Genomic DNA, 12,880 nt, shown 5'->3' with positions numbered 1-12,880 from the left:
TTTACATGGAATTACACATTTGCAATTTTGATTTCTTTTGCTTTAGCCTTCCCTTGCTTAGTATGTTTTCTGAGGTTCGTCCATGTTGTTTATATCAGTAGTTTTTTTTTTTTTTATTGTTGAGTAAGTCTATTGTATGTATATACCTCAATTTGTTTATCCAATCACTTGTTGATATACATTTGAGTTGCTTCTAGTTTTTTTTTTAAGTTTATTTATTTATCTTGAGAGAGAGAGAGAGAGAGAGAGAGAGAGCAAGCAGGGGAGGGGCAGAGAGAGAGTGAGAGAGAGAGAATCCCAAGCACTAAGGTGCAGAGCCTGATGCAGGACTCAAGCTCACTAACCACGAGATCATGACCTGACCCAAAATCAAGAGTCGGATGCTTAACTGACTGAACCACCCAGGCACCTCAAATTGCTTGTAGTTTTTGACTATTATGAATAAAACTGTCATGATCTTTCAAATACAGTCTTTGTGTAGACATACATTATCGTTCTATTGAGTTACATACCTAAGAGTAGAATTTGTGGACATACAGTGATAAATAAATGTACATTTAACTGTTTAAGAATTTACCAAGCTGTTTGCTTCTAGTAACATGAGTGAATCAGTTGCTGCACGTCATTACCAACATTTTCTATTGTCAGCCTTTTTAACATTAGCCATTCTTGGGATCGTGTTGTAGTACGTCCTTATGGTTTTATTTACATTTCCTTAATGCCTCATGTTGTTGAGCATCTTTTCAACTGCTCATTAACCATTTGTATATCTGCCAAGTGTTCATATTTTTTGTCTATTTTTAAATTGAACTATTTGTCTTAAGTTGTGAGACCTTTTCTATTTTGGGGATACGAGTACTTCTCACATATCTATCTCTATTGATAATCTATTATATCTTCTTAGTCTGAGGATTAATGATTTCTTTAGAAGAACATAAGGTTTTAATTTTGATGAAGTCCAGTTTATCATTTTTTTTTCTTTTGGGTTTTGTACTTTTTCTAAACTAAGAAATTTTCTCCATCCAAAGGCTGTGAAGATTTTTCCTCTGCTTTCTTTTAGAATTTTTATAGTTTTAACTATAATATTTAAGTCTATGATCTATTTTGAGTTAATTTCAGAGTATGTCATAAGGTAAATGTTGAAGTTCCTTTTTTCATCCATATGAATTTACAGTTCCAGTGTGATTTGTTGAAAAGACTGTTTCTTTCTCATTAAATTGGCACCTTTATTGAAAATCAATGGATAATATATTATTGTGTAGAATTTTCCTTAACTTTTCTTTTCTATTGATTAATATATCCTTATGCTAATACCACAGTGTCTTGACAGGCTTTATGGTAAGACTTGTAATCAAGTACTCTTAAGTTCTAGAACTGTATTCTGTTTCAAAAAATTATTTAACTTATTTCAGTTCTTTTGCATTTTGATAATACATTTTAGAATCAGTTTGTTAATTTCTATAGAAATGCCTTCTGAGATTTTGATTAGGATTATGCTGAAGCTGTAAGTCACCTTAGGGAGAGGTGACATCTTAATAATTAGTTTGTGATGTGGTATATTTCTCTACTTACCTAGATCTTTTCTAAGTTTTCATATTTTATATTTACATATCACAGGACTTGCATATATTTGTTAAGCTGAACCCTGAATATTTCATGGTTTTAGATTGTGTGTCTTATAAATCTTTAAACATGTAAAGAATATTTTCATTTATCAATTGCTAATACATGGAAACACAGTTGAGTTTTGTATATTAATCCTGAATTCTGTGCACTTTCTTTTTTTTTTTTTTTTGAAATTTTTTTTCAACGTTTATTTATTTTTGGGACAGAGAGAGACAGAGCATGAACGGGGGAAGGGCAGAGAGAGAGGGAGACACAGAATCGGAAACAGGCTCCAGGCTCTGAGCCATCAGCCCAGAGCCCGACGCGGGGCTCGAACTCACAGACCGTGAGATCGTGACCTGGCTGAAGTCGGACGCTTAACCGACTGCGCCACCCAGGCGCCCCTCTGTGCACTTTCTAAACTCATTACATATAATTTTTTTTATAGATTCCTTAGGATTTTCTGTATAGATGATCATGTTGTCTCTTAAAGAGACAGTTTTACTTTTTCCTTTCTAACCTGAACATCTTTTATTTCTTTTGTTTTATTGCATTGGTCAGGATCCATAGTAAAATTCTAAAGTAGTGAGAATGTGCATCAAGAAAACACTAAGAGAAAGCCCTTAGTCTTTCACCTTTATGTATAATGTCAGCTGTACCTTTTTCATAGAAACCTTTTTTTTGAGTGTGTATAAGTCTCATAGATTTAAGGAGATTTGCTTTGCTTCCATAAATCCAATGTATCAGAATAGTAAACCTGAATTGTACTTCAGTATCCTGAACTTGAAACTTTGCACTTTTTCATTTAGTATCATTCTGTAATCGTAGTCAATGACTGCAGGGTATAACTGATTGTTGCCTTGATTAATAACGCTCAAAGTTCTAAATCAGACTGATATGTAGTCCTACTTATATGATGGAATGAAGGACTCTTTAAAATAGTTTTGCTACAACACTATAGCAAGTTAGTACCTTCCTGAGGCTTCAGTTTTTATAGTGGTGAACCTCAACTCTCCATGTTCAACTTACAGTCTTATTTGCTGTGTTACAGGAGTTGCGATATTTGTTCCAATGGGATTCACACAATGTTGTGTGATGGGGTAAGAAATAAAATTGTATGTTAGGTAAAATAGAGACCAGCTACCAGAGTCAGTTATGCTTTCCAAATATCCACCGAGAGTCAAGACAGTAGTATAACTTTATAGGTGTTTGAATCCCATTTCTGCTACTTACTAGCTGTGTAGCCTGGGTAAATTATACGTTCTCTCTGTGCCCATTTTTCTTGTCTATAAAACGACAATAGTAACAACACCTATCTCGCAGAGTTGTTACGAGGTTTAAATAGTATATTAGAAAATTGCCTGGTATTTGTAAGTGTTAGCTATTATCATTAGCTATTATTAACATCAGTGTTTTCTCAGACAGTATATACTAATGTTATAAAATTATGACATCACCTTATAAATGTTGATTTCCATGCCTTCTCCCTATTCTATTAGTGCAATGGTAGAGTCCTTTCTTTATTTGCATTATATGTCGACTGCAATGTGCTGTGCAGAGTATGTATATAGTAAATATAGTTGAATGAAGATAAAAGATTTAATATGTAAAATACATATCATATTCTGTTTTTGAATAAAATCAACTTTAGTTGTAATTCATTGTTCGTTTGAATTGTTTTTAAGTATTTTTTTTTAATGTTTCAGAAATTACTTTCCAATAGATGAACTGCATGGCTGTTATAAAAATATGCCACTTAGTATCTCACTTCTTGTTTTCTTTCTTTTCCTTTTTTTCTTTTTGGTGTGGTGGTGATGGAAATAGTACCTCAGTGTGTCTGGAGAATAAATGTGGATATCCCTGAGGAAGCTAATCAGAATCTTTCATTCAGTTCTACTGAGCGATGGTGGGAGCAGACGGATTTGACCAAACTAATCATATCCAACAATAAACTTCAGTCACTTACAGATGATCTCCGACTGCTGCCTGCACTCACTGTTCTTGATGTAAGTTGACTGATTCTAAATATGTCATTAGTTGCGACTCTAAGAGACTCTAAGGCTAAATTTAGGCTTCATAAGCAGAAAAAGTAGAAAACCCATGTTTAATTGGTAGACTGTAGGAAGAATAACAAATTATTGGTGGGTATAGCATGATAATTAAGAGTGTACATACAGAACATCAGGCTTCAGTTTCTGACTGTGCCACTTGATAGCTGTGTAACCTTGCAAAGTAACTTCATTGTGCCTCAGTTTCCACTTTTATAAACCAGGACTGACACTACTACCTATTTTTAAAACTTGTTCTTAGAATTATTTTTTTTTCTTTTTAAAAAAAAAATTTTTTAACTTTTATTTACTTTTGAGACAGAGAGAGACAGAGCATGAACTGGGGAGGAGCAGAGAGAGAGGGAGACACAGAATCTGAAACAGGCTCCAGGCTCTGAGCTGTCAGCACAGAGCCCGACGCAGGGCTCGAACTCACGGACCGTGAGATCATGACCTGAGCCGAAGTCGGACGCCCAACCAACCAAGCCACCCAGGCGCCCCAAAACTTGTTCTTAGAACTAAATGCATTATTGCATGCAAACAGAATCAGCATTTAACAGGTGGTTGCTGCTGCTTATCCGTTTTCATTGCTATTATTTTTCTCATCATTATTCTAGACATGAAAGCAGCACTTAAAATTAATTTATTCTAAACTTGTCTTCAATGCTGACTTAAATTATTGAACTTAAATTTTTGTGTGTATATTAAGAGACTCCTTTTAGTCTCTAGTTGCCATGTGTTGTGAAGTAAAGCATGAGTAGTTTGTTTCACAATCTACAGAGTTCTGATGTACTTTATGTAGGAACATCAGAAATCTTCTAATTCGTGTTTGAAAAAGTTGGATCTGGTGAAATTTCTAGATACGTTTTTATTTTCTTCATTTGTAAAATGAATGGATTGGCTTTAGGTGTTCTCTCAGGTTTCTCGTACTTTCAAAATAATATGGTTCTGTGAGAACATGAGAGAGGTTCCCCCTACCCTTTCTCTCTCTCTCTCTCTCTCTCTCTCTTTTTTTTTTTTTGTTATATGTTGACATAAATCATACCATCAAAGTGCTATTAGTTTCTAAAGCTCTCATCTCTCATTTCAGATTGAAATTCCACTCAATGAGATAAAGTTATTTTTTTAATTGTAATATTTAAAATTGATGACTTTATCACTTCACAGTTTCTGAACAGCATTGTGGTCAACTTCAAATTCCTTTTCCTCTTCTGTACATGGAATAAATTACCAAACTCCAACTCAGTACTGTTGAATTACAGTAACAAAATTATTGTGGAAGAATTCAGTACAGTGACAAACTCATGCTCATGTATTATTAATTATAAGACTAAGATATTGACTGTCTTTTAATAACTTTTAGATACATGATAATCAGCTGACATCCCTTCCTTCTGCTATAAGAGAGTTAGAAAATCTTCAGAAACTTAATGTCAGGTAAAATTTAAGCTTATTTAATTTCAGTATTGCTAATATAATGGTATAAATCTAATATTTTAAAAATATTTTTTAACATTAGAAAATATTTTTGTATGATCTCAGAAAGTGGTAAAAGCAGAGTAAGAGTTTTAAGTTTTCTCAGATTATTTATTTTTGTTTTAGAATTAATTGCCCACAAGTTTTTCTGATTTTACAAATGTCCAGTTGATTTTTCTTAAAGTACTTTTTGTTTTATTTTTATATAACAGTTTTTAGTGGTTATTTCAGAAAACCTTTTTGTTACTATCTCAGGTTTTAAGTTACTTTGATATTCTTTAAAATATCCAGGTCAAGCAAAGGAAGAAATTTGAAACAGTTATTTCATTAGTGATGAAAAATGTCATGGCTTTAGTATTAGTAGCTTTTAAACTTTTCTGAGGACTCTGTGGATATGGTTCTGATCCTTGTTAGGTATGTGGGAAGCCAGGTGGCTAAGGCTCTCACTAACTTTGTTTGCCCTTCAATCTATACCTCTAGACTTTTAAGAAATAACAACCTTATATGCTATATATGCACAGGTTAGGGGAAAAGGGATTTGGGAAGATTTCATTTAGTAGATAAAAAGGTCTAAGTGTTCAAAATATAGTTTGAAAAACTGTGGTTTATAAAATAGGTATGGTTACAGATCTATCTAACATAGCATAGTCAAGTCTCTGTGTTCTGGAGGTAAGTTCATTGCTTTGAGGGAAAATGGTTCCTTAATTTACAGCCCTCATCTGGTGAAAAACTTAAAATTACCACAAAAGCAAAAATAGCTACACACAAAAGGTGCTAATTGTTTAGAGCTACATCAGAACTTCTTCCCCATACAAGTCAAAGGCATGGCTATGGCCTGTAAAGGCAAGAGCCAAAATCTAGAGTCAAAGTCTAGAGTCAGATGAGCCACCTAGGAGCCCCAATAGTAACCAATTTTTGACAGTTTTTTAGTGTTTCTTATTTTAGAATGCATCTTTTGGCATTTTTGTTCTAACTAGTTTTATTTTTATATAATTTAAGGTTATTTTTACCCTGTTATATTTCTCATTTCACCCTGTTACTTGTTAAGTAATTATATATGGTGTGAAAGTAGAATGGATTCCTAAGTAAATAGTTAAGATAAATCTGGGAACAGGTTAAGTCAGGTCATCTCTTAATTATCAAGGAATATATCATACTCAGTGACTTGGGACTTTTAAAACAATAAACCAAGTATCTCTACAGAGGAACTGAGTAGAAAAGTTAAGACTAAGTACAAAGAAGAGTGGAGTCACATACTGCATTCAGCTGGACATGCCAGGCTCTTAAAAAGAGCTATTTTTGTCTTGAGTGCTGGCTTAAAAACATAATCCCCATATGAGCTGTGACTCCCATTATAATGTATGTGTGCCCATGTCTCTTGTCAAAATTCTAAAATTCAGACATAGTATGAAAAATTGTCCAGTATATCCTTTCACATTGCATATAAAATCAAGAGTAGGTTATAAGGAAACAATTAAAAGTTCATAAATTATTTGGTTAAAAACCTGTATTTCTTTGTTTTCTTTGAAACTCTCTATTTGATTGCTTTAGCTTACTGTAATTTTAATGAGTTAACATCATTAGCATGTGAAGTTTGAGAAGTCCTTAAAATTAGTCACCATATTTTATTTTTTAAAATGAGCCCATGTAGTTAGCAAAAATACCTTTACAATTATGTATTGTGTTGTGACCAAATTACTCAGCATTTATTTTATCAATCAATAGCCATAACAAACTGCAAATACTCCCTAAAGAAATTACAAATCTGAGAAACCTGAAGGGCCTCTATCTCCAGCATAATGAACTAACTTGCATACCAGAGGGATTTGAACAACTTTTCAACCTAGAAGACTTGGTAAGTTGTGATTTTCCAATTTTTATGTAATTTGGGGCAGGTGGGATTTTTCACCAGGCTTAGAAATTGAATGTATGATTGAAATGGTGAGAACATGGACAGCTGATTACATGACTGGATTATCAGAAACTGCATTTCAATTAGATTGCTAAATTAGGCATTATAAAATCAGTTTTTCTTATTTTTTCTTATGAAAGCAACTTAGGTTTGAATTTAGGAAGAGAGTGTGGGAAAGGGGTGACAAGGATGACTGTTATTCAGAGGATTTTTATGGTTTTGCAAAATAGAGCATGGGTGCTGTAGCATATACCAGTTCTCTTTTGTATACCCATCCTCCTTTATTGCCTCTATGACCCTCCTGTCCTATGAGTGTCTAGATAATCCCTTTAAGGCCTGCCTTTTTGTCCCCATTTTTCAAAATGTCCACATTACCTCACAAAATTTTCATTTTATCTGTCATATCCTAAATAGAAATAACTGTAAAGCAATACAGATATTATTTTAAGAATAATAGAAACAATAGGCACTTGGCTTTTTGCTTTACCTATAGCAAGGTACATAGTTTTATCCCCTAGAATAGATACAGAATTACGGTTTATAAAGACAAAACAAAACAAAACAAAACAAAACAAAAAACATCTCATCTGAAGTCACATAACTAATAAGTAAGGAATTTAGGATTTTAACATAAGTCCATTTGACTCTAAAATGTATCCCTTTTTTTCTTCCACTATACCCTTGAAGGAGTAAGATTCCACTGTAAAATCTGCAATCTGAAAGACTTTAGCTAGATTAGATGGAGATTAGTTGTTCCGATATATACTCTCTATTGTACATGGTTAATTCCTCTTATATTTTTGTTCTTTTCCCTATTACATACTTTGAAGAACTTATTTATATCACTTTAGTCTTAAAGTTTATTTCCCACTAAAGGAAAAAGTAATTCTTTTACCTCTGTTTTTTTACTTTTAAGTACATCTTCCTTGATATTTTCCTGATCTGCTGTAGTGTTTGAAATCAATGTATATACTGTCCTCAGACATTCCTTCAGTATCTGTCAATATCCAATCTGATCAAATTGGATATAAGGTTTGGAAAGCAAAAGGCATAGGTAGATAAAATGAATGGCTAAGGAGGGAGCCATCAGATTTTCTTATAAAGTTTAATGGTAAAAGATAGCAATTGATGAAAAAAAAGAAGAGTATTTAGATTAGAAAGGAAACGTAATAAACTGTAGCAGTTCCCAGTTGTTTTAATGGGTTCCCAGATAGGCATATTTATAATGAAAGGATATTTCAGTTGAGAATTGTGTTCTTAAGGACTCATTTATCATATCATAAATGTGAGCACTAATATATTACAACATTAGAAATATAAGCATATTAGGGGAGCTTGGGTGGCTCAGTCGGGTGAGCACCTGACTGTTGATTTTGGTTCAGATCATGATCCCAAGGTTGTGGGATTGAGCCCTGCATCAGACTCCCCGCTGAGTATGGAGCCTTCTTAAGATTCTCTTCCTCTCTCTCTCAGCACAGAGTCTGACACAGGGCTCAAACTCACGAACTCACAAACTGTGAGATCATGACCTGAGCTGAAGTCAGAAACTTAACTGACTCAGCCACCCAGGCGTCCCAAGCTAGTAGTATTTCTTAAAGGTATATAAAAACTGCTTAGCAATGGTACTAAATAAATATTTACTGAAGGAATGACAGCATAAATATGGATTTATTTATATATAATGTATTTAATGATATATAAAGTAGATGCATTAAACTAGATACAATGCTTTATATCTAATACAATTATTAACTGCAATAATGTTTAATTTCTTAGTAAATTTTGTTGATTTGGGTTATTTAAAATGTCTTAAGAATTTGTGAATTAATATCTCTTCTGTATCAAAACCCTTTTTATTTAAGCTTTTTATTTTGAAATAATTTTAGGTTTACAAAAATGTAAAGATAGTACAGAAAGTTCTTACATATTCTTCACCCAGCTTTCCTTAATGTTGACAATTTACATACTCATGGCACATTTGAAAACTAAGAAATTAACATTGGTACAATATTACTGACTATACTATAGATTTTAAGATTTTCCCAGTTTTTCCACTAATGTCCTTTTTTTTTGTTCCAGGATCCAATCCAGAATACCACATTGCATTTATTGTCAGTAACTTTTGATATTAACAAAATATTTATTTATTAGTAATCTCTTAGTATGTAGAGTATTAGAGTTGTAGATTGTTGTTTCCTGTTATAGTTTATGATATGCTGTGTTATTTATGATAGTAACAGTGTGTTTTATAAAAAATAACTGATCTAGCCTTTTTACCTTTTTCTATCATCTTAATTGATTTAGGGTTACAAATGCAACTGTTTAATGTTAGACTAAATGAAAGTCTTCAGAGAACAAGTTACCTTAAGTCATTTTTTTCTTATCTATTGTTGCAATTGTCCCTATCTAACAGTTTGCTGTTAGCTAGTGAAGTACTTACACCTAATTCAACTGTCATTAAGTATTATCTGATTGTCTTTTAAGTGCAGTTTCAAAAAAAAAATGTTCTCTCATAACTGTTTATGCTCTAATGAAAAACTAGAAACAGTGATTTAAAGAAACAGGTATAGACATTAATTAGGCAAGCTTGAATGAAGGAAAAATAGAGAGCAAACTTCTGGACTCTATTAAAGCAGATTTGCTGAGATCAGCAGAAGAATGGAGGGACTATTTTTCCCTTAAAAATTAAAATGTCCATTTTCTCAGCTTTATTTTTTTCTTTGAAGAATTTTTCTTTCTTGCAAATAAATTTTTCATTTCATATTACAATTTACCTATATGGTTTGCCTAATTTATCATAGGTAGTCAATAAATACTGGATGAACAAATGGGTTTTTAAATTAAAAACATGATGCATGATATGACTTAGTAGTAACAGAAACCTTTATGTAAAATATTTCTGAAGTCAGAATTCATTCTGATTTCTTCCTGCTACATTATTAGGCACATAGTGGTCCTGTAGAATACTGAGGTAATGAATGACAACTTGTGAAATTGTGAATGGGGGCTACAAAACATACCACCTCTGAAATAGTCTTGTTTTAGGTTGCAATCTCCTCAAACTTCTGAAATCCCTTTTAGGGATCATTTGTTTGTTTGTTTATTTATTTATTTATTCATTCATTCTTTCTTTCTCTTTCCAAAGGATCTTTCCAATAATCGTCTTACAACTGTTCCTGCTAGTTTTTGTTCTCTGTCCAGTCTGGTGCGACTCAATCTTTCCAGTAATCAACTGAAGAGTTTGCCAGCAGAAATAAGTGGAATGAAAAGTAAATCTCTATTTTAAAAAATACATAAATTTGAAGTTGGTGCAACTTATATTTAGAAAAATAAATTTTAATATAGTTAGTTACAGAGAAATAAAATAATAGATTTTATACTGGCAAAGCAAACAATAGCAAGTAGCCAGATTTTCTTCAGAGCATTATTGTCTAGCTTAACTTCCTAAACAGCTACTACTAAAAACGTATTTTGGCATATCAAAAAGAGGAAAATAAAATATGATTATGAACTATGGTAAAATTATATATCTGAGATATTGATTAGGGTTTTGAGCTATGCTATCTCCTCATTCATTCATTCATTCATTCATTCATTCAACATTCACTAAGAGGTTATTCCCCTCCCATAGGTGATTCTGCTTACGTGGTTACATTATAGCTGTAGTTCCTCATGGCCCAGAAATAATGATCTCAGGGATGGTCTAGTTTTGTCCAAATGGTCAATCATTTTTTTTTTAAAAAAGGTTAAAATAGTGGTTCTATTGAAGTTTACCATTGAACCATTATATTTAATGTATTCTAGAACTAATAATATTAAGTGATAAAAAAATAGAAGACAGATTTCAGTACCTTTTAAATAATTATACTTAATCATTTTAGAATTCTTGATTTAGAGGCCAAAATCTTGGTAATTTTTGTTGTTGTTGTTTAAAGGCAAACTATTATTATTTCTTAGTTAATGAGCACACTGTGTGTGTCAGCCTTACACTGTTTACCTTATATAGTCTTTTCTGCTAATCATATGTAAGCCCTCTTCATTTCTTTAAACCTCCCTTTTGTGGAAGTTATGGAAGTGATTTTGTGCAGTTGATTACAGATCATTTGGAGATAAATTTGTAAAATTGTGCTGTTTTAGTTTAGATTAATAGTCATTTGTAATAGGAATGCATAAGTTAAATCTGCCATAAATCAAGTTGATATTCTAGGGGAGCCTTTGCTTGGGTTACAAGTAATTAAGACTTTGCTTGTCTTTGCCATTTTTCAGTAAACATATTAAAAAGTAGAGGTAAACATAAAATATGTTATCTCTAGTTAGTATGTAAGAAGCATGGATTTTTTTTTCCATAAATTAGATGGACCTATCTTGAGAGATGGGAAAAGATAGAGAAATCAATAGAAAAATACTTTGAATTTATGGCAAAGTTTCCAATATGCAGCATAATTCATGATTAGATACTTTCTTCCTTTAGCCATGACAGTGATACTTTTAAATTATCACCAGTAGTACATTTGGTTATTATTTCACTATTAATGACTGGATCCTAAGAACAATGTTCTAACATTCGTGTGATTCTTTGTAACGAATACTTTTACATATGTTGTTTTGCCATTACAAAGGTTCTATACTTTAGGGGGATGTGTATTTTTTACTTTTTAAAGATTCATAAACCTAGACTTAGAAATTATCTTATAAATTGTAAAGCCAAGGATCCTATAAGAGCTTGAATCCTCTTACTCCATCCCCATTGCTCTTTCCACTGCACACTGCTTGTATTCTCAGTCAGTGCTCTTAAATCCAAACAATTGTGAAAACTGTAGTCTCTAACTTTTATTATTTTTTTTAATGTTTATTTATTTATTTTGAGAGAGAGAGAGAGAGAGAGAGAGAGAGAGAGAGAGAGCATCTGTGTGTGAGAGTGGGGGCAGGCAGAGAGAGGGAGGTAGAGAAAGAATCCCAAGCAGGGTCCATGTTCAGCATGGAGCCTGACGCTGGTCTAGATTCCATGACCCTGTGAGATCATAACCTGAGCCAAAATCAGGAGTTGGACGCTTAACCCACTGAGCCACCAGGGGTCCCTATAATAGGTCTGTAGCTTTTAAAACCAACTTTTCTGGATTTGGGGTGAATTTACTGGGTTTGGGGTGGATCACATTGTGACATTTTTAAAAATGCTGTAGCCAAATAATACATAAATTACTACATTATTTGTTGAAAGTAGTACATTTCTTTTGAAAAACAACTTCTTTAAATACTTAAAGAAGCAGTTTAAGGCAATGTATCAACTCAGTCTTGCATTATGTTAAAATTGGTAGACTCAAAATATAGCAAAAAATGTATATCATCTATTCAAACTAGACAGTTGAGACTGAATTGTGGAAAATATGGTGTGGTGGCCATTGCAAGTTGAAGAATCTGATATGGGTTGGGGGAGTACTGCTTATTGAATTCTTAATGGAAAGCAGACCTTTACTTTTATCCATTTTGTTTTTGATTTGCCTTTTAAGAAAGAAAGATCCAGGAGGTAAGAGAGAGATGCTGCAAGTAAGAACATCCTTCTTGAGCTATATAGTATGCATTCTTGTCCATAGTGTTAGCTAAGATGTTAGAAAAAACATGTAATTTAAACAAAAATAGAAAAAGGAAGGAAGAACACAGGGAGAGAAAAGTAGTATGGATGGATGGAAGAATAGGAAGGCATACATAGAAATCCGAGGCTTTTTGACAGAAAGTCAACTTGCCTAATTTAAATATATATGTCTGAGCTACTACTAGCCACAGTTGTTTAATATCCATTCATACAGCTAGTATGCCTGCATCTTTATATGTCTTTAACTAC

At 32.7% G+C, this 12,880-nt stretch overlaps 1 protein-coding gene across 3 annotated transcripts in view; it reads left to right on the top strand.

Moving 5' to 3' along the window:
- LRRC40 (leucine rich repeat containing 40) overlaps positions 1-12,880 on the top strand; it is a 48,621-nt gene that overhangs the window by 8,105 nt on the left and 27,636 nt on the right. For all 3 annotated transcript variants that reach the window (XM_019837226.3, XM_011284938.4, XM_011284937.4), the window contains exons 2-5: positions 3,430-3,611; positions 5,017-5,090; positions 6,855-6,984; positions 10,187-10,310. In XM_019837226.3, coding sequence (XP_019692785.2) covers positions 3,430-3,611; positions 5,017-5,090; positions 6,855-6,984; positions 10,187-10,310 — 510 coding nt within the window. The remainder of the gene's footprint in view (positions 1-3,429; positions 3,612-5,016; positions 5,091-6,854; positions 6,985-10,186; positions 10,311-12,880) is intronic.

The sequence above is a fragment of the Felis catus genome, chromosome C1 (assembly GCF_018350175.1).
Source record: "Felis catus isolate Fca126 chromosome C1, F.catus_Fca126_mat1.0, whole genome shotgun sequence".
Classification (NCBI taxonomy): Eukaryota; Metazoa; Chordata; class Mammalia; order Carnivora; family Felidae; genus Felis; species Felis catus.
Note: the sequence above shows the minus strand (reverse complement) of the source record. Positions and strands in the feature narration are given on the sequence as shown.